Source organism: Leuciscus leuciscus (assembly GCF_965113295.1).
Source record: "Leuciscus leuciscus genome assembly, chromosome: 21".
NCBI classification, from domain to species: Eukaryota; Metazoa; Chordata; class Actinopteri; order Cypriniformes; family Leuciscidae; genus Leuciscus; species Leuciscus leuciscus.
In genome coordinates this window covers 7,344,244-7,366,983 of record NC_138745.1, presented here as the reverse complement: position 1 = coordinate 7,366,983, position 22,740 = coordinate 7,344,244, and the positions used below count along the sequence as shown (strand labels likewise).

At 37.9% G+C, this 22,740-nt stretch overlaps 1 protein-coding gene and 1 long non-coding RNA gene across 6 annotated transcripts in view; one reads left to right on the top strand and one right to left on the bottom strand.

Moving 5' to 3' along the window:
• Positions 1-6,727: 6,727 nt before the first annotated feature.
• a1cf (apobec1 complementation factor) overlaps positions 6,728-22,740 on the top strand; it is a 17,374-nt gene continuing 1,361 nt past the window's right edge. The window contains exons 1-11 of one of the 5 annotated variants that reach the window (XM_082151515.1): positions 6,728-6,880; positions 10,238-10,381; positions 10,805-10,939; positions 11,177-11,307; positions 11,379-11,617; positions 11,947-12,111; positions 12,742-12,839; positions 12,922-13,201; positions 14,170-14,387; positions 14,485-14,621; positions 16,518-16,654. In XM_082151515.1, coding sequence (XP_082007641.1) covers positions 10,283-10,381; positions 10,805-10,939; positions 11,177-11,307; positions 11,379-11,617; positions 11,947-12,111; positions 12,742-12,839; positions 12,922-13,201; positions 14,170-14,387; positions 14,485-14,621; positions 16,518-16,653 — 1,638 coding nt within the window. In that variant the 5' untranslated portion in view covers positions 6,728-6,880; positions 10,238-10,282 and the 3' untranslated portion in view covers position 16,654. Of the gene's footprint in view, positions 6,881-10,237; positions 10,382-10,804; positions 10,940-11,176; positions 11,308-11,378; positions 11,618-11,946; positions 12,112-12,741; positions 12,840-12,921; positions 13,202-14,169; positions 14,388-14,484; positions 14,622-14,708; positions 15,796-16,517; positions 16,655-22,740 lie in introns of those variants that run through there. The other 4 variants (XM_082151516.1, XM_082151514.1, XM_082151513.1 and 1 more) reach the window with 4 other exon arrangements.
• On the bottom strand, positions 20,130-22,554 carry LOC309484999. The gene is made up of 5 exons (XR_014201010.1): positions 22,177-22,554; positions 21,852-22,083; positions 21,691-21,755; positions 21,062-21,153; positions 20,130-20,267 (listed from the first exon to the last, which is right to left on the bottom strand). It is a non-coding gene; the product is annotated as an uncharacterized lncRNA (long non-coding RNA).

The following is a 22,740-nucleotide window of genomic DNA, read 5'->3' as shown; positions in this document are numbered from 1 at the left end:
TCATGAACATTTTAGATGAAGCCCTTAAGGCAGTCCCTAGGCACTTGAGACTGGCTTCAAGTCTGGAGGACACACCACTGATTTATGACCTCGGAGGTCATCCATGAACTTCCGGTCTACCTCGACACGACCACAGAGGTCGTTCCCAAACACCCTGTTTACACGACCACAGAGGTCGTTTATGAACTTCCTGTCTGCCCAGCAATGACCTCAGAGACCAACCTGGAACACCCTGCCAGTTCCGTTATGACCAGCAATGTTTTGACATGGCCTCTGAGGCCAACCCAAACCTCTCTGTGCTCTGTGTTTCAGTTCGTCCTGAACAGCCATGATGGTCTCCAGTTACGCGAGATCTGCCATTGGGGTCTTCGGATCCGCAGTGGTTGTCACCAGTTCCGCTTGCTCCACCTTGGTGGTTCTCAGCTACGCCTTGGTGGTCTACGCTGTTGTGGTGGTCTTCTGCTCTGCTGTGGGGGTCTTCAGTTCCGTCTACAAGGCTGAGGTGGTCTTCTGCTCCGCCGTGGGGGTCTTCAGTACCGTCTGCTCTAGTGTGGTGGTCTTCTGCTCTGCCGTGGGGGTCTTCAGTACCATCTTCTCTGCTGTGGTGGTCTTCTTCTCTGCTGTGGTGGTCTTCTACTCCGCCGTGGGGGTCTTCAGTACCGTCTGCTCTAGTGTTGTGGTCTTCTGCTCCGCCGTGGGGGTCTTCAGTACCATCTTCTCTGCTGTGGTGGTCTTCTGCTCTGCCGTGGGGGTCTTCAGTACCGTCTGCTCTGCTGTGGTGGTCTCCTGCTCTGCCGTGGAGGTCTTCAGTACCATCTTCTCTGCTGTGGTGGTCTTCTGCTCTGCCGTGGGGGTCTTCAGTACCGTCTGCTCTGCTGTGGTGGTCTTCTGCTCCACCATGGGGGTCTTCAGTACCATCTTCTCTGCTGTGGTGGTCTTCTGCTCTGCTGTGGGGGTCTTCAGTACCGTCTGCTCTGCTGTGGTGGTCTTCTGCTCCGCCGTGGAGGTCTTCAGTACCATCTTCTCTGCTGTAGTGGTCATTGTGCTCTGCTGTGGGAATCTTCAGCTCTGCTGAGGTGGTCTTTGATTGAGCCTGCGCCACCCTTGCCACCTGACCTGCCTGCTCTGCCTTGGTTCCCTGCTCTTCCTTCATCTTCAGTTCCTCTTCCACGGACCTGAACCTCCACCCCGCCCCCTGGTCCGCCTCCATTCCGCCTCCCTCCTGGACTTCTCTGACCATATTAGGACTGTATGACATTATTTCTTCTGTGGAATACAAATAAAAATACTTTGAAAAATGTCTATATAAAGAAACTGTTTTGGACCCCAATGACTTTCATTGTACAACCAAAACAGTTGATATTTGGATCTTCTGTTGGTCAAACGTCTTTTTGCTGTGTAAATTCCCAGGGCAGAGTTCAGTAAGTAGAAACTTTTTCGCATTTGCTTGTGTATGAAGTGAAGTGAACTTCCTAAACTCATGCTATTGATTGTCAGGCTGGTTTTGATGCTCTAACAAACAGAGCAATAGTTCATAGTGTCACAGCCCCTCCTCTGCTTTGCAGGGGTGGTTCCTCCTGCAGGCAGAGGAGGGTCGTTAGTGATTGGAGCCACCTGGGCTCAGGGTATTTAAACTGCTTCACTAACCACTCTCTCTCTCTCTGCTCCTCCAGGTATGATCCTGTTTTGTTTGTTCCTTTATAGTTATGTCTTAGCTTTTCCACTCAGTCATGTACACACACAGATTCACGCATCCATGCATTTTACATACACCTTACATTATGACATTCCCACACCTCATTTCCTTTTCTTTGTTTAAAGTTAATAGTTTTGATTTACAATAAAGACAACCTTTTTGATTGGCCTATACTTCTTGTTGGCGTCCCCTCATTTTTGCCACAGGCCATGAGCCAGCTTGTGACAATAGTGACACAGACTTGCTGCTACTTAAAGAAATCTACCAGTCGAATATGTAGGACCTTAGCTCTAATTGGGTCAAGTAGGTTGTTGCTTTAACTGCTTTACGAGTCAAATTAAAAGATAGTAAATTTCCTTTAAGAACAAGAGCAGACAAAGGTGGAAACAGCAAACGTTAATATGGGAGAAGGTAAGAAGTAGGGTTATTTAACCACTAAACAACAACAAAAAAAGTCTATATTTATCATACTACTATCCTACTGTTGGATAAAACTGTGACTCTGGCTTTAAATCATTTCAGTGTTGACACCTACAGTATATCGATGCACATATTACAAACCAGGCAAGAGCAGCTCAGTTCTCCTTAAGGAAGCCACCTTTTGAAACATCTCTAACCATGCTAAGTTAATAATTCACATAATGCACAACTGCAGAATAACACTCTAGAAAATAAAGTTAAAAGGGGTTTCCGCAGCAATGCCACAGAAAAACCATTTTAGTTTCCCCATAATGGAGTAAACCATTCTTAAAAGAAAAATATTTTCTTAGTGTGAAAAAAAAAAAAAAAAAACTAAAGAATCCTTTTCCACTATAAAGAACCTTTTGTGGATTGGAATGGTTCCATGTATGTTAAAGGTTCTTCAAGGAACCATAGATGCCAATAAAGAGCCTTTATTTTTAAGAGTGTATACATAATGCTTATATAACTGGCTATCAAATAGATTTAAAATCACTTATTATATTGCATTATGGCTTTCTTCTTATCATCTGCCTATCAGCACATAAGCAGTATATTTAACCTAAATTTAAATCAGATAAGGGTGAACTCATGGTATCTCAATGATGATCTGATTTGAGAGAAACGAAGTTCACTCCCAGCTGATCTCCCAACAATCATGTTTGTAATTGAGTCTTCTTATGCTTATGAAGAGGGAGCTAAATGTATTAGTTAGCATTCTAGTGGGAAATGCTTCTATTAGCTATAGTACACTGTGTCTGGGCATAACAGCAGCCTGGCAGAGAATATTGTAATGAACAGCCGTTATCCTCCGCTGAATTTCACCATGGCTAAATGAATGAATAATGCATGTAAGAATATACAGTATACACAAAACAAATGACTGCCAATATCTCCAAAAGTGTTGGTTTTCTAGGGCTAATCAATGTAAATAGTTATTTAACAATTGTAATATAATTATTTCAGACATATTTATTCATAACCACTTACAGTAGTGTTCAAAGATTAACGTTTTAGTGCAAACATTTTCTTGCACTCATAGTTGTGGTTACAGTACATTATATTGATAACATCCATTCTGGTGTTCGCATATCTAGCCAAAACAGTTTAGATATTTCAGTGCTCCCAAAGCTCAAAACGGATCCGAAAAAAAACTCTTATGGACCAATTTTATTGTTCTTTATTATGCCTTTTTTGAGTTTTGCAGCATAAAAAATAGCTCAGACATTCCGCCTAACATCTCATTTTGGAGTTTTAGTAACAATTTTTTTTAAATTATGAAGTCCCTATGACATTTTTGCTGACTTTTTTCCTGTTACACTAGGCTACTTTTTATGTTTCCAGTTATATAAAACCACTTTATTTTATTGGTCCACTTTAGACAATCTGCTACCTAAGTATCTTTGTATAAAATCTCATTACGGTATTAGTAGACTGTTAGGTTAGTGGAAAAAGTTGACGTACTTGCAAAGTCACTGTTGAGGGACCATCAAAATTAAGTGTTAGCAGATATGAAGCAGACAGTCTACTAATACTCTCATGACTGGTAGTTGACATTTAGTTGCAAAGTTACTTAAAGGCCCTGTTTACACCTGGTACACCTTAAGATGTGTTTTAGTTGATCGGATCACAAGTGGACGACGCTAAATACAGGTGTATCCGGGGTCTAAAACGTTTTGAGCTTGTCCACTTTCATCCACTTCCAGAGGTAGTTGAAAACGCATTAGACTGGATTGCTTTCATAGTGTAGACACTCATGTGGTCGAATCCACTCCAACAGCCACAAAAGAGCGCCTACTCTCCTTCCTACTGACTTTATGCATAAACACTATGGGAAGCGCAACCCGATCTCACGGGAAAACGTACAAATTTTACAAAGTGGCTAATTCGTACGAATTCATACGACCTCACTCGTACGAATTAGAAAGATTTTTGCAAAATCGTACATATTTTACGAATTGGCCAATTCGTATGAATACCCCTGACCCCACCCCTAAACCTACCCATCACACAAATCGTACAAATTCGTACGAGTGAGGTCGTACGAATTCGTACGAATTATAGCCATCTTTTTATCATTCGTACGAATTCGTACGAATTGGTTGCCGCTAGCCAGACGGGATTTGACTCTGAAGACCCAAATTTGGTTTGAAAAACGTACCAAGCACAATCCTCTCATCATTCCTGATTTCACAGCGTTCCACGTGGTCTTGCAGCTATCAGAGCAAAAACGAAAGCCGCTGCTCTTTGTATGTTTTTTTTCCGCTGTCAGCTTTCGCGTTCATATGTAAATTGCGCAAGCTTATTTCGTCCATTAGATAGAAAGATCTGAAAAAACCCATACATTTACCCACCCATAAACCCTCCCCTCAAAGAAGTCAGGACAGAAGTGGTTGAAAGGCAGATTAAACCGGAATGGGTCTCCCTCGTCAACTTGTGATCCGATTGACCATAACGCATCTTAATAGCAGGTGTAAACAGGGCCATTGTTAGTAGAATGTCTAAAGTGGACCATCAAAATAAAGTGTTACACTTTACTTTTTAACTGCATAACCAGGGTTCTGAACTAATTTATTTTTCCTCCCAGTGAAGTGTCAAAGGTCATCAAGCAGAGGCGTCCGAGACGGAGAGGAGGAGAACACCATGTGTGACTGTGACTGGGATTGTGTGCGGCTGCTGACAGAGCTTAAGTACAGAAAGCCTAATTTACACATGGACCAAACTGAAATCAATACTAGGTAAAAGAAGCTATTTAAGACTCAATAGCTCTCAGGCTTTTTATGTGCTGCATATATCCTCTTTGTTATCTGTGGAACTGTTTTCAATATGTCTATGACAATATGTCTATCCACAGCCACATTTGCATTTAAAGAGGCAAGGAGTTGTATGAATCACTGAATGAATCACCATTCAGAACCCTGATTGTCTGAATCTCTCACATACAAAAATAATTCAGACAGTAATTGCTTTTCTTCACAAGGGGGCGCCATTATTTATGAAACATAAAAGCTAGCAATTGTTGGTCTTCACCATAGACCAATCAAAAGGATGCCTCCTTAGATAATACACAAATTAACTTCACTGTTGGACGTCAGTTATGGCTGTATTCATGAAATTCAGGTCAAAAGATGCTATATAGCACATAGTGCACAGCAGAGTTTGTCCTGAGAGCACAGGGACCATGGGAGCACTTGCCCATATCAAAGTCAAACAAACAAGTCGGTAGACAGCAAACAGTGGGCCATGACAAGAAGACATCAGCAGTAGCATGTTTACTTTATCAATACCTGGTGTTGAGTGGAAAGAAAGAACAATCTAGAACAGAAAAACATGGTATTTGGTTTTCAGACTTGTGTGAATGAGTTTTCAGACTCTGATGCAAAAGACCCTCAAAAATATTGATCACTTGATGGTTATGTTTCAATTTTTTTTATATTTCATGGTTAAAGACCCATTTATTCTGTATGAGAAAAATCATAATAGGATTATATACAGTATATGCATGATCGTTTGAAGGTTTGAGGTCAGTAAGATTTTTTTATGTTTTTGAAAGTTTCTTATGTTCACCAAGACTTATTTGATTAAACAGGAACAGTTATATTGTGAAATATTATTAAAGTGTAATAACATTTACTATATTTTTATTGATAATGTAAGTTTTATTTATTTCTGTGATAGTAAAGCTGAATTATTTCTGCTGAATTAATGCTGATTTGGAGCTCAAAAAACATTTCTTATTATTTTCACTGTTGAAAACAGTTGTTGTGCTTAATATTTGAATAATATTTGTGTGAAACTGTGATGCCTTTTTTCAGGAGAGTTCAAAAGAACAGTATTTATTTTAAATAGAGTTTTAGTTTATCAATGTAATACACTGCTGCTGAATAAAATAAAACTGACTTTGAAAGCCCTGGTATGTATCCGGTTATTTTCTTTCTCTCAAATGTTCTATGGTATCTCTATACCAGGCTATTTTCATGAAATGCGTCTTTATAGCTCGAATTGTATTTATCATGCAATTTATACGCAGTTATCATATGCACGTAAAAACTAATTTTCACGTATAAATTGCACGATAAATACAATGCGTGCTATAGAGACGCATTTCGTGAGATTGGGTTGCTCTAGCTTTAAATCTGATGGCGACTAATGGTGCATTTAATCATTAAATGTTACCTTAGGAATAGGACATATCACGACCATCAGCGGTAAGGTCAACTTTAAAACATCCCGGGCCCTGTGGGCTGTGGCAAAGGTGACCCAGAAAAACTTGTCTATGAATTGCTGGGGCTCACCTTTATAATTTAATCTCAGGCCCTTTGAATTCATTCGGATATGTACATTTTTGGTATATTTGTGCATTTGTTCGGCCTGTATGATGTGCAGAAGGCCGAAAACAAGAGATCCATAAAAGAGATCAAAAGTTATTAATATTTGGGACAAAAAAGAGCAATTCCTTTTGCAGCATGATCTCTGGTTCAGGAGGCACCCTGCTGCAGGCGAACCGTGATATCGTGCTTATCCTGGTCAAAGGGCTGGCCTACAGCGAGAGGCAGAGATAGAGCTGGTTAACGTTTAACCACGCCGGCTTGTAAAACAGCTCCAGGACGGTGAACCTTTGGAGTTTGATATGATGTGATTACAGAATCACCCCAGTGACACGTTGCCAAATTCAGCAGAATGAGGGTCTGAGTCTTCCGGGTGGTGATCTCTGAAATTGCTCAGGTAAGTTGCATCTTTAATACTAAATTGTGAGACATAAGGAGTCTTGTCAGGTAGTGGCATTAGAAAACACTGTGCTCGTCCACATGGCTCTGTTAATGCTTTTTATTGCGCAATGCAATTAATAATTTTGCATCTAAACTGTCCAGTATGATGGACACTGTATAGGCAAAATACTATAACACAAAACGGGTCACTAATGAATTATACACATTCATTTTACTATTTATGTAAATATCACAGTTTATTTATAGGAAAGATCATTCAATTCTAAGATTCAACAGCGCAAACTCTATTGTGATAGGCTTCATCTGTGTTTATAATGCAGAAACGAGCCACTCAGCACCTTTAACCTGTCTTCAACTGTGACGTTTCAACATATGTGAACACATGCAAATGTGAATTTCAGTATAGTTTTAAGGAGGTGAGCTGTGACATAAGCCCAAAGCTAATCACTGTTGTTACTGGAATGCTTCAGCATATGGTACTTCACCATCATACGGTTTCACTAAACACTGCCATGCTAATTACAACCTCACAGATGGTTTTAAACAGTAGCAACAGTGTGGTTGTGGTGGGAGATACAGTGCATATCGTTCTTGATTTATGGTCTTAAACGCTTAAATACAGAGGCAGGCTGCAAATGTAACATGCAATTGAAGTGAACTTACAAATATTATATTCCCTGCACCTGTGTTGAAGTTTCTGTACAGCACAATGGCCTTCAGAACAAGTGTATTTAGCCTCAGTCAACATGGGCTGAAAAGCAGCCAGAGATCCAGGCATGATAAGCGCACGTCTAGTTATCTTGTTTATGCAAACGGTAACCAGGTTGTCCAGGAGAGAGCAGTGGATGGACCGCAGACTAATGGAGCCCTTTCCCAACTGTCTTAAAATGCTCTCTTTAATGGATTCCTAATGCTCAGCCATTTTTTTTATCCCTAATGTTTGAGCTTCAAGAAAACCATAATTTGTGATATTTGGTCTCATGCACCATATGGATTGAATAAAAGGCAACATTCACCAACTGCAAAAGCGTGCGGTAATATCTCACCCAGAGAGTCATCTGTTAAGAGTCTTTTCAGTTTGGATAAACTCTCTGTGCTTTGCGCAAGCTATTGAATTTGTAGAGGCAAACACATTAGTGCTGTCATTGCTGGTTAGATGCATTGCATTGTAGTATTAATGAAAAGAAGAAATGGACAAAATTTCAAAAGAGCTCACAGGGGCTCAATCCTTGCTCACTTGATGTCCTAGGCAAGATAAGACTTGGAAACGTTTTATTTGAACAACTAAGTGCTTCTTTTTATATGTGTAGGCCTAAATGTATTAGAGTACTGGTATCATTTTTGTATGTATATACAGTAGTAGCAAAAAAAAAAAAGTGATGTCCAGAGGGCGTTTTTCTTTTTTTTCCCTCAGAACTGGACTTTGTTTTCGAGAAGAAAGTCAGAATTGCAAGATATAAAACAAGCAATGTAAATTGTGATAAATTGTTACAAATTGCGAGATATAAACACGCAGTCGCAATTCCGAGAAAAAAGTCAGAACTGCGAGGTATAAACACGCAATTGCGTGAAAAATTCAGGATTGCAAGTTTATATCTCGTAATTCTGACTTTATAACTCGCAATAGTGAGGGAAAAAAAGTCCGAATTGTGAGAAAAAAAGTTGCAATTATCTTTTCAATTGTTTTATTCCATGGCGGAAACAAGCTTCCATTTTCCTAGGCCTGACATCACTTTTGGCCATTAATGTACATATATCTATCTATACATGAACATAAAACAATATATTACTAACAGCTAGCTGACAGCTTTCCTGGGTCTTGTTTGAACCACTTACAGAGATCATGGTGTCATCATTGCTGTCATGATTACATCCAGATGCTGAAGACAGAGCTTTGGAAAATGACAAGCAGTCTTGTCACCTTTGACCCCTATTCTGTACTCACCATCTTTTGTTTTCGTCAGCATCTCCCTTTGATCAAATGAAGCTGAAAAAGACCAAGACAAATAGACACTCCACTGATGATTTTAAAGACTCGTGGCTGTGTGATTCAATCACGCTTGATAGCACTCTCATCTCGAAAGAAAGAATAATCACAAAGGAGATCTTGTATTAGAGCAAGATAAATGGGGATTTGTGCATACATTTTGCTCAAGTCTCTAGCTTGCCCCATTTTTCTCCTCAGAGCTTAGTAATCTTGTGTCTCCATCGGGTGTCCAAACAAATCTCAACAGTGTCTTAATTTGTTCTCAGATTTGCTGTCTGCAATCAAAAGTGATATATTTAAATGTGAACTTAACATTAAATTAAATTGAATTATCAGAGCTACTATTTAGATTTATACTCTTATAATTTGATTTCGGAAGGAAGTTATAATTTTTGAAGGAAGGAAAAACATTTATGATATACTGTAACTGAGAAATTAAAGTATAGTTTGAAAAAGAAGATATTCGTTTGTCTTCTTAAAGAGTATACACAGAAGTAGATATTTTGAAAAAGGTCTGTTTTTTTGTCCATACAGGGAAAGTCAATGGGCTTCTATGTTGTTTTGGACCCCATTGATTTTCATAGTATGGACAAAATTAGTTATAGACATATTTATGTTCCAGAGAAGAAAGAAAGTCATGCAGGTTTGAAATGAAATGATGATGAGCGGATGATGACAGAATCTTCATTTAAGATTATCCCTTTAAAGTTTTCTGAGCACTGAGCTATTTATATAGTCTGAACAATCTTCTGATGTAAAAATAGAATTATGCTTTTTTATTTTCTAAGTTCTGATTGAGGGAAGATATTTTCATCAGATGAAACAAGGTGTGAAATGAGGGCAGGGCACAGATGTCCTCCTCTTAAAACACATATGTGACTCAATGATTGTCTGCTGTTTTGATTTGCTCTCTTCAGTTAATAATTACACCACGGTCCTTGACCTGGAGGTGAGGAAAATGTTCCTTTCCCCACTTTTCTTGCCAACACTGTCCAGCAGATAAAAAGCCAACATACAGCCTACCCAAAGCTCTCTTCATACTGTTCAAACAGACTTGGATCAGAAACAATGATTAAATTAAGATGTTACAGGCCTATATTAAGACCAAATACTCGTTTCCCCTCCACCTGGATTAGATATTTTGTTAAAGAGTTTTCACACAATATACTTACGAATGAGAAAAAATGGCTATTTAGTAATGGACCAGCATTGTTCAAAAGGGCATGGTTAGGACATATGAACAACTTACCTTTGAACCTCTCTATGAGCGACATGTCTTGGCTTCTTATCACAGTCAGATTTAAAGCAAGAGTATGCTATCTTGCCCTATCATTTATGTGTGTTTGAACTTTGATTTAATTTCAGTGAGCACCCCTAATTTTGCTGATTTATTGCTGATAATCACTCACAATGGAAACCAATCAAAAATGCGGGGATGGACTGACTGGCACGCAGAAAGAGGCTGCGCTGCGCACTCTGATCCAGCGCACAGGATATCACATACACCAGGTAGGAGTTACCAAAGCCTCGGGTAGCAGGACAGGTGCCATTGTGGAATTATGGGATAGAAACACTTGCTTAAATTGACTCTTACTTGAGAAATCTGAGACAAGAATTCTGTCGCTGGTCCATAGTCAATTTTTTTGAAATGTTCACTACTGGAGATATGCTGACAGTATATCTGTCTGGTTTCCTTTAGCAGTTTTAGTATGTAGTATAGTGGCACCATCATGTGGTGGAAATGGAAAAACTCACTTCTTTCCATCTGTAAAAAAAAAAAACAGCACGTCTATGGATCAGTACGATGCTTTGTTCATCCTTGAGTTCTATAGTATTACCATAATCATTTATGTTTTTGCTTATTCCTTGTGGTGATCTCAGTATGCACATTAACTTATGTATTATTAGAGTTATCAGTTGTTTTCTCCACAGGAAAATGGGCAGAGGAGATATGGTGGTCCACCTCCTGGCTGGGAAGGCCCTCCTCCAGAGAGAGGCAGTGAGATTTTTGTGGGGAAGCTTCCTCGAGACCTCTTTGAGGATGAACTGGTACCACTCTGTGAAAAAGTAAGGTGGTCAAAAAAATAATATGAAATAAACCATTTAAAATGAATCTAAAAAAGTCAAAAGATTAATAATGACTTGCCCAAAATAGAAGGATATTGGAAGCCTGTTCCCACCTAAGAATTTAAAGAAAGAAGGAAAAATGTAATCAAGACTTTATAAATGTATTTACACTGAGGTGGAGATATAAATTTTAGTGTGGTGTAGCTGTAAAAATGTTAAGCTTACCTGTCTCTGCAGTTCGGCAGCATATACGAAGTACGGATGATGATGGACTTCAATGGCAACAATCGAGGCTATGCATTTGTTACCTTCTCCACAAAACAAGAGGCTAAGAATGCCATGAAACAGCTCAACAATTATGAAATTCGGTGAGTCATTGTTCAAAGTAGACATCTATTGGATTAAGCATTTTGAACAATTCTCACACATCTTCACACAGGAATGGAAGACTTCTGGGTGTGTGTGCAAGTGTAGACAACTGTCGTCTATTTGTGGGCGGCATTCCAAAGACCAAAAAGAGAGAAGAAATCCTGGCAGAGATGAAGAAGGTGACGGATGGTGTCCTGGATGTCATTGTTTATCCAAGTGCTGCTGACAAGACCAAGAACCGAGGTTTTGCATTCGTGGAGTATGAAAGCCATAGAGCTGCCGCCATGGCCAGGAGGAAACTGCTGCCAGGTAAAACTCAATACAACAAATAATTTAAGTTATACACATATACTGTAATAGTTACTTACTATTATAGAATGATTTTAAACTATATCCTGTATGATTTTATACTATACCCTGTACTATGTCATGTCCAAAAACCACTCATTCTTCTTTTCCAAAAGTACGTTTTTCATTCTATCAAAGCAATCATCTGCTACCAAAGCAAGACAAGATTTTATTGATTTCCCTCTGGCTGAACTCATGTTGAGTCCAAAGATACTTAGTTCATTGCCCAAAGGAGGTGAGTGAGAGATAAAAGAATAGCCAATGACACAGATTTCACTATCTCTTTCCAGGGAGAATTCAACTGTGGGGTCATCCAATCGCAGTCGACTGGGCTGAACCTGAGGTAGAGGTAGACGAGGACACCATGGCCACAGTGAAGATCCTCTATGTTCGTAATCTGATGTTGCCCACTACAGAGGAGACCATTGAGAAAGAGTTTAACAGCATCAAACCTGGTGAGCGGTTTGAAACAATAAAAAGTCACTTTAATACTCTTTTGGCCTCTGGATATGGCTCAGGTTGATCCTTCTATGCAAGTCTTTAGGATTTTTTTCACCTGTTTTATCATCTGCCAGGCGAAAACCGGAAGTGCGATCACTTAGAACAGTAATAGCACACACAATTCACTTTTCCTATAAACCTGCAGTTATGCTCCAAACTTAAATACTCATAGGAATAGGTCACACAAAAATGAATGTCATCATTTATCTGTCATCACCCCCATGTCGCTCTAAAGCTGTATGACTTTTTTTATTTTTTTATTAGGAACACAAAAAAAGATATTATGACGAATGTCAAAACAACATTCAACAGCATTGTTTCGAACAACATTGGACCCCCACTGACTGTATGAAAAAACAACAACTCATTTTGTGTTTTATGTTAGAAAAATTGTCATAGGTTTGGAATGACATGTGGATAAACTTTATGTGTGAACCATCCTTTTAAGGTTAGGTTCAAACAATTTTTGAACAATGATATTTACGATGCTTGCCTTGGCAAGGACCAAAAAGAACCATTTTCTGAGTCTGAAGGAATTCATTTGTTATGTCATTGAAATATTTAGAGTGTTTGCTAATCTACAGGTGCTGTTGAAAGGGTGAAGAAGATCAGAGATTACGCCTTTGTACATTTCTCTCAAAGAGAGGATGCCATCAATGCCATGGATGCGCTGAATGGAAAGGTGGAACTAATTGAAATTTAATCTAGAGGAAAATCTAATCATTATGAAATTTTCTGTATAAAAAACTTGGACTTCCCTCCAGGTCATTGACGGTTCTCCCATTGAGGTCACGCTAGCCAAGCCTGTGGATAAGGACAGCTATGTACGGTACACACGAGGCACGGGGGGTCGTGGCGGTGCTCTGCTCCAAGGAGACTACGCTTACACCGTGGGCCAAATGTACGACCCCTCAGCTGCCTACCTAGGAGCACCAATATTCTACGCCCCCCCTGCGTACACAACCATCCCTAATCAATTCCGCTTTCCCACTACCAAAGGGCATATAAGTTCCAGGGGGCTGGTACGCTCACCCTCTGTGAGAGGTGGGTAATCTGATTCATTTGTTGAAATCTGTTCCAGATGTAAATGAAGTTGTGACAATCATCTCCAAATAAATTTCATTCTGTAACTGTAAATCAAACTTGTGAATTATCTGCTAAAAATTCAGTAGTACTTAATGAATATATTAAATTGTTCTGAATATTAATGACCAAAAAGATCCATGTCTAAAATAAATCAATCAATCAAGAAAGAAAGAAACCAAATGAATACAAGGCCGAACTACAATTATTGAAGTCAACATGAAAAAAAAAATTCTATATTCATAATGTGAAAATTCTGAGTGAAATGGCATATTAAATAATAAAAAAAAAAAAACAGGAACCTTATTGATTGGATGAAATCAATCAGTGTGTGTTACATACAGTACATGTATACTGTGTGTGTTACATATAGTACATGTACCTGAATTGAGCCAGGTGGTTGGAGGGAATTCTTTTTATTGTATTTTAATAAAAGAATATGAAACATTTGTTTTATTAGGAATAACTGTGCACAATAAGATCAGGAAGCACAATGAGAACATTTTAATTCCATGTTGACTTTAAAGAGGCCAAATTACTAACTAATGAAAGATCTTTACATAATGTTTCAGGCAGTTCAAACATATATTTGCATCTTCTTTGCATTTGACTATAAACAATGTATATTTTGTTATACTTTAAGTTTGCTTGTCCCATCTAGCATTTGAATGTGTTATCCATGCCTGCATATTACAGTCCAGAGACAATAATATATTGTTCTGAATGGATGGGGTACAAAAATCAAGTCTGCCAAATTTTTTAAAGTTATGATCAGACAAAAAAAAAGAATAAAAAATAAAATAAAATAAAAATCAGAGATGCAGCTTCTGTAATGTGCTGGCTTGGAGTACATCTATATGATTGTCTTGATTGAAACCCGGGTGATTTCTGGTGATTTGATTCGAATCAATGCCTTCTTGCATTCCTAGAAATTTACATGAATGTACCTGTAGGGGCAGCGGGCGTACGTGGTTTGGGTGGGCGAGGATACCTTGCCTATGCAGGCGTGGGTCGTGGCTGCGCCACATACCAACTCAAGACAGACAAACGCCCTGACGAAAAACTCTATGACCTTCTTCCTGGCATGGAGCTCACGCCCATGAACCCAGTCACTCTGAAGCCCCAAGGCATCAAACACGCCCCACAGGTACACTCATAACCTCACTGAAAAGATCACTTGTGGAATTTAAAGGAGAGAGTTTTCAAGAAACATTTCTCCAAGGACCATTTTGCCTGTTTTGCAGATCTTGGAGGATATTTGCCAAAAGAATAACTGGGGGCAACCCGTTTACCAGCTTCACTCTGCTATTGGACCAGATCAGAGGCAATTGTTCCTTTACAAAGTCACCATCCCTGCTCTGGCTACTCAATATCCAAATATGTACGCCCTAACTTCTGCTTCAACTATACTTAACTGTGTCTCAACCTAGTGAGCTGCCTACCTAGATAGATTTTTTTTGCATTACAGTCACGTGAAGAACATGAAGGCTGCTTCAAATTGAAAATTATGCTACCAAGACACCTCATTACATCAGATACTCACCTTTCATGGATAGTGATGCATTCACATTATGTTGGAATCACCACAAATTTGTTTGTCTGAGCAAACATGTCCCTCCTGACCGCCATATTATTATAGCCAAGGGAACATAATATGGTGATTGGTGAATTAATGTATTGTATTAATAATTAAAGTATTTTCATCAGCAACAATTATGAAATCAGAGTAGAATCTCAGAGATATAAAAAGAATCCAAATTAAACGAAATGTAGCCATAAATTAGCTAACACTCTTCGGTCAGACACGACATGTAGCAACGCAGAATCTCACCTGAGGGGCTTTCGCACCGGGTAGTTCTAGGAACTTTAATTCTAGCCACCAGGGTGGTTCCCCGAGAACTAATGGTTCCCCTAGGAAAGTTTTCCTGGTAGCATTCGCCAGTAGGAACTCTGAAGTGACGTATGTCATGCTTGCTGTCGTGACTTTTATTTTGACAGCGCGGCGGACCTTTATTTTGACGCCACTGAGAACGCCAGAGCTTGAGCACAAAGTGCTCACATTCTCCGTGTTCATTAGTTTACGATCTGTCTAACAGTCCTGTCTAATACTCTATTAGATAGAACTGTTATACATAGAAAGTAGGCAGTAATGAAAAGCTATTAGCATATTCCATGTGGTTGATGTCCAGTGGATTTTCTCCTCAGCGTAAAGGTTAAGAGGCATAGGCTATCTATCACTGTTTTCCATGTTCATACAGTTAGTTTCTGGAGTAAATATACAGGCTATAATCTGTATGTTTATGCAGCCTTTTTAAAAATGGCGGATGCTGGTGTTTCGCGTGCGTTCAGCCAATCAGCGTACACTAACGTCACGAATAGTTCCTATAGTACTGGTTTAGACCCTACTCTGAAGTAGGAGCTAAATTAGTTCCTCCAAAAGGAGTTCCTAGGGCTGCGTTCCAGTCCACTTTTAGACACGCACTTGCAGTTTCCGCCAGTAGTGGGCACTCGTCCAACATAAGCAATGACGTACATCCGAGTGAACGAGATGGAGGGAAGTTAGCGAGTGAAGTGCATGACAATTTTGGACTACTGGCGGAAACTGCGGTGGGCTGAATTGGAACGTGCTAAGCCCTTGATCATTTGGATCAGCTATGGAATGTATTTATTATTTACAATTTTCTCTTTAAGAATTTGTTTAATGCAGCATCCAAATGTATATAGGCGTGTTTGGGTTGTTTTAAATAAAAAAATATATAATTCATATTTCATAGATTTGTTTGTTGTGGTGGTGATTAGACGAGATCTGTGGTGACGTCACAATCGTACTGCATTGTGGGAAATATAGGTACCTGAAGTGTACATATGAAGTAGACTTGCTCCCTCGGTCAAAATCGAAGGAACGAGGGTCTGTCCATATAAACTTCCCTCGTCCACTTCATGAAGTGGAACGCACTTCAAAATGGCGGCAGGGATTCCCCCGAGGGGAAGTGCTTAGGGAAGTTCGCAAGTGCGTGTCTAAAAGTGGACTGGAACGCAGCCTAGAGCTAAAATCGTTCCTAGTTCCTGCAGTGCGAACACGCCAAAATCTTTCGAGTACTTTCGCCAATAGTTCTAGGAACTATGAAAAGGTTCCTCTTGTACGAAAGCCCCTATGCACACAACACTTCACAACATACAGAATATCTATACAGTATTTTTCTCAACAGCATATACAATACATTTATACATTTTAGCAATTTATTTTACCACTGTTGCTCTCTGTGTGTCCAACCAGACACCCGTTCACCCCCGCCAAGCTCTGTGCATCGATGGATGAGGCGAAGCTGCATGCGGCCGAACACACTCTGCAGATTCTTGGTGTTCAGACAGAGGGCGTTGACGCTTCCGCTGCTGCATTCCCAGGTATGTGAGGTCTGTAAGACTGATACTTATTTTACTGTGATGCTAATTCTGTTATAATGGAGTATATTAACTCTAACCACGTAAACTCTTAGAAGAAAGGTTCTATATATAGAACCTTAAAAGGTTTCTGTTAGCCATTTCACATTTAGGACCTTTTAGGGGTTCCTGGGATGATTTTGGGATGAAAATCATGGGATGAGTTTATGAATTTAGTTTTAATTGATTAATTTTGTTTCCATTCATTTTTAATTTTAACTCAATTTTATGAATTAAACAGCTCATGAACATACTTTATCACTAGATTTTTTTTTTAAATAACTGAAACATGAATGTATTATGTATTAATTTAAGACATGTCTTCTTGTAGGCTTTAGAATCTTTTTGGCATAAAGTGTTCTTTAAATTGAATTGAGTCAAGAGTTCAATATAGTACCCAGTGTTTCCCACACATAGACTAATTCGTGGCGGTGCGCCACAGAATCAACACCGGCCGCCACAAATTGCGTTTTGTTATAAAAATGTTGTGTTCATTCAGCTGCATTTCCTTTCCCTGCTCTCCCTCCGTCTCTCTGTCACTCACGCATCTCTCTCACAAGCGATTTTTTGTCTCGCCAAAGCCTTATTTGATCGGTGAGTGATGTAGATGACTGCTGCGCTTGCGATAGGGCGCATATTACTGAAAGAACGAGTGGAGAGAGAGAGAGGCCCGGTCGCGCGCGCGCACCCTCACCGTCTTCAAACTATCTTGCTCTCTCTCGCTCCCTCGCGCATATTAAACAAAATCAATTGAGAATTGACACGATGGTAAAAGATCGGAAGACCGAAGTTTCACGTGGAGCATTCGGGTATTTTTTTCCTGAATTACTGCCGGGTGTTGTGCTAAAAAATTTAAATTACGTTACCTTATCTTCTCTGAAAAGCGTTCCGCCCATTCAGCTGACATGAAAAACACTTTCAATAAACAAAACAAAACTATGATGAAATGTTTTCTGTGTTGACAAATCTTGTGCGATGTCCTAACTGCCAGGATAATCACACAACGCGTAGGCCTACAAGTCCGCTAATGACACGTCCGATTCGCGAACTAATGACTCCTTTGAACAGTTAGTGGTAAATGCAGTTGGGTTGTTGAGGTCAAAACTCTAAATAAGCTGTGAATCAAATAAACTTACTATAAATAATGTTATGTCATTTTTTACTCTTACACTGAATATTTGGATTTTGTGAATGTGAATCATTTTTGATTAACATTTAATATAATAAAGTTCTGTGTAACAGATTATTAACAAACTTTCCCCACAAACTTTTAATCTGTGGGAAACACTGGTACCCCATCAAAACTCTTTTCTAATAGGACATACATATTTTTTTTAATTACTCTATAATGTACGTCTGTGGTAAAAAGAATTTCAAATGTAACATAAAATTATTAAATTGAAAAAAAATATTTAAGAGACATTAAAATAAAAATAAAATGTCGTATAACATTTTACATAAAAACATTACAGAGACTGTATGTATGGTCATCCATTTTTAAAGCTACACTGTGTGATATTTTCCCCCATCTAGCGGTGAAATTGTATATGACTACCCAGTGAATATTAGTTTCTGTTCCTTTCAATTTCGAGGGCGTTTTAACTCCTACGGTGGCCGTATTATTTCAAGATTAACATGGCTTCCAGTTCGACTTCGTCCAATTGCGCCTTTAAAACTATCACCTGTGATCCGTCGCAGCACAGATTTATGTTACAAGGTAAACAATACTTTTTCACCATTGACGCGAGGAAAAGTAACGCAAGTTATACTAAAGGTCGTTCTGGCGTTATGCACAACCATGCTATGGTTAGACAAGCAACTATAAAACTTCGAATTTACACAAATAGGCTGAATTACCTGTTGAGAAGAAAGCAGGCAACTTCGGCGTCCGTTTTAAAATCTTTTCTCCTCATGAGCTCTTTCCATCTGGGAAAAGTTACTCCAGTATTGACTTTGGTCTTGCTGATTTGCTTGTCGCGTTGACATTTTAATTCTCTCTTTCGCTTCCTTGGCGACTCTGCTACATGTCCTCGAGAATAGACGTGATCCTCCATCAGCAATCTTTCAAATCTGCCGGCAGTCGCGAGTAATCTCCCCCTTGTAAAGCGCGAAAGGCAAAGCTTGAATTTACAGGTATGTCCCTCTTTGGCTAATGTAGTTTCAAGATGGAGGGGCAACATGGCGACCGGCATTCGAACCCCTCACCTGTATGTACTTTCAATGGCAGATTATAAATTTACGAGAATACTTTATTACTTGAAAGAAGTAAATATACATTAATGAGCACATATATTTTTGAAAGAACTAAGTGTTTTTTGCTAAGAATCAACAAAAAAAATTACACAGTGTAGCTTTAATTATTTATTACTATGGTTTATAAATGAAGTGGTCATTTGATACACTCAAAAAAATGACTCTTTGGTTGAACATGATTTAATCATGGACAGTGGTTCCACGTGATTGATTCAAGTTATTCGAGCACGATTGAATCAGGTTATTTGGACAAGACTGAACCAAGTTATTTGGACATGATTAAATCAAGTAATTTGGACACGACTGAATCAGGTTATTTGGACAAGACTGAATCAAGTTATTTGGACATGATTAAATCAAGTTATTTGGACGAGTCTAATTTTAATTGAGTTTACTCACTTCGCTTAAGTTTATCCAACATGAAGTATTTGGGTTGAGATAACATGGTTCCATCATGTGGAACCACTGTCCATGCTTCAATCATGTTCAGCCAAAGAGTTATTTATTTGTGTCTATTTAATAGACACACAGAGTTAAAATAACATACAATCAACCTAAATATAGCTTTTCTTTTAATACATACAATGTTGGCAGTCTAAAGATGGTACTGATTGCATCACTAGCAATCCCATTGGAGTTGCTTTTAAAGCAACTTGAATTCTTAGCAGGTCCTTCACCGAAGCACATGCTCGACACTTTACCACAATGGTAACTCACCCATAAACACCTACATATAAGAAAGTTGTTTAAAATACCAACATAATAGAATATTAAACATTAACAAGTCTCCCTATTTTCTCATCTTTCTTACATTTTTCTTATCAAAGAACACTGGTACAAAGCAATTACGACAGACCAGGAGGATATTCTTATTTAGTATTTATTGATATACAACATTTACTTCACAAAACATTCTCAGGCATAAAACAAAATCAGTGGGCTTTATAGTAAAAAAAATATATATATAACATTAAAACAATATTATCAGACTTTTTCACCAAATAAGTGAAAACTGCACAAACAAGGAAATATGCTTGTTTAAAATGTGTAAATATAAAATAATATTATACTAATAAAATAACTGAAACAGACTGGACCATTTTTAAGTAAAATGTTTCCTCTAGATTCAACAGCACTTTATGAATAAACTTTGAGAAGTTAGTGTTCTCTAAATAAGGGCATAAATAAGTGCAAAAAACAGCAGCAGTGCACTGACCAAGACTTGGTAGACATCACCACCTCATCTTCAATCAAAACATCCAGTGAGTTTAAAGACAACGTTCCTCCTCACCAGCAATGATGGTGACTGCTGCACCTGGTCAAACTCCTTTTTCTAAATGCATTGAAAGACAAAAAAGAAAGTGTTAGTGTATGTCACCACATATCATAAAAACGACCCTTGTGAGGGCAGACATTTAAATTTTCATAAATTAAAATAAAGGCGTGAAGGATCAGAGTAGTGTTTATTCAGTAGGGTTTGTGCCCATTTAAAACCCTGTAGTACTTTAAACAACACGTCTTCCAGTTTGTCAGAAGGATTTTATTGGGAAAAAATGTCAGGGGTTTATCGGTTGAATGTTCTAATCTAGAGCATAAAAAAAAAAATCATTAATAACATGTAATTTGGCATCAGTCGGTTCTTTATTACAAAGTAGAAAGTAAAGTGGTACTTAAAAGGGATAGTTCACCCCAAAATGAAAATTCTGTCATCATTTACTCACTATCACATCATACCAAACACAAGAATCTTGTTCAGCTTTGGAACAAATTATAATTTTTTTAATTTTTTTATGTCATGGACCATCCATCAAAAGTCTATAGACAATCAATATTTAGCTTCAATAAGTACATAAAGATATAGCTAATCCATATGAATAAAGCAGTTTTATACAAGCCTTCCAATGGATAAAATATGACAAAAAGTATGAAATATATTATTTATTTATTTTTCTTAAGATGGACAAAATTATGGTTTTGGAACATGAGGGTGAGTAAATCATGACAATTTTCATTTTATTTTTAGGTGCACTATCCAAGTCATACATTTATTTTAATGACATACTGATTTATGCTAAAAGGATAAAGTATTACTAAGTAAATATAATGTAGTCCTGACATGTGTCCTACCTTGTGTGTCTTCAAATCATCAGCTGACTCTTCCTTTGAGATAGTAGTCATGTCAGGATCGTAGTTCTAATGACATAAATGCCATTTTTGCACTTGAAGGCAAAACACAAAATTATGGTAATGTAACACAATTAAGCAACATTTATTGAGTTTATTTTTATGATTCATAAGACAACTTTCAACGACTGTCTTATGCTTATATTCAACAGATAGCTGAACAGATTCAAAAATGGTCAAATTCATGGTTTTCTCTATGGGAGTTGAAAAATGAGACCATGAAAAAAAAAAAAAAACACATTGTACTGTACTGGTTACAGTCAGTATTTCTATTAGTTTATACAACTTTAAAATGTGTGTGGTTCTGAAAGACCCAAATAACAAATATGAATAACTAAAAATTATTAGCCATACATACCATTCTAGCAACCAAAGGTGCAAATACCCATTATTGATATTATTATTAACAATATTCAGTAACCAATAATTGTCATTAATGCTTTAAAAACGCACTGAACCATCAACCACACCACACAACATTGTTATAATATCTTTGATCGATGCCATGAAAATGAACAGAGTGCAAAGATAGATGATTAAACTAACAAACATGTGCAAACTTAGACACATACCTTTTCGTTTGATGTTTAATTCTGTTATGGCGCGGTGATCTCTTTCAGGCATAACATCGTGGATTCTGTCATAAATTCATCCGTATCAGTCGACATAATAAAACAGTTGTTAAAAATGTTTCTAATCAGACTGATGCAAATGGTCGAAAAAGTTAACTTACCTGTTTGTTTGCTGTTTAATTCAGTTGATGGCGCGGTCATCTAGGCTTAAAATAGTGCAATCAGGCCATAAATACATAACGTTCAACCAATATAACAAAACTGTTGGCTAATATTTTTTCTAACAACACTGATGCAAATGGATAGATGAGTTAAGTTAACAGTTACCTGTTCGTGTGCTGTTTAATACAGTTTATGGCGCGGCCATCTCATTTAGGCTTACGATCGTGCATTCTGTCAAAATAACACATTAGTATCAACCGACATCATAAAACAGTTTGATAATATTGTTTCTAATAACAGTGATGTAAATGGATGAACACGTACCTGTTTGTTTTAAGCTTATATTCCAGTTAATGGCGTGGCGATCTATTTGAGACATGCGCAGCATTAACGTATTTTATGAATGTTGCCGCCAGGATATGCAAATTGCGTAACAACAAATTTCCGCTTCCTTTAGGTTGAGAATGTGGTTTGTTTTCAGGCTGTTTTGACATTCAGTCCGGCTGACTTTATAAAAACACACATTTTATATGTGTGATTGACTTTTACTAAACATTATTTGTATCAGTCTGATTTAACAGCAATTTAAGACAAATAACAAACCTAAAAACACCAATAACCATTTAATTGCACTTCTATAATTATAATCAAGCTATAAATTAATAAACAAAAATATTTAAAATAAATTATAAATATTATGTAAGTTATTATATATATATTTTTAATTCACTCAACAGTTTGACTGAGCAAAGTGATTGAAACATGTACTTTTAAAATGAAAACTTTATGTTAAACCAACGAGTGACAGTTTTAAGTCAGTTTAACATGACACAATCATGTTGAAATGAAAAATAGCCAAAATGGCATTATTTCAACATGAATTGTTCA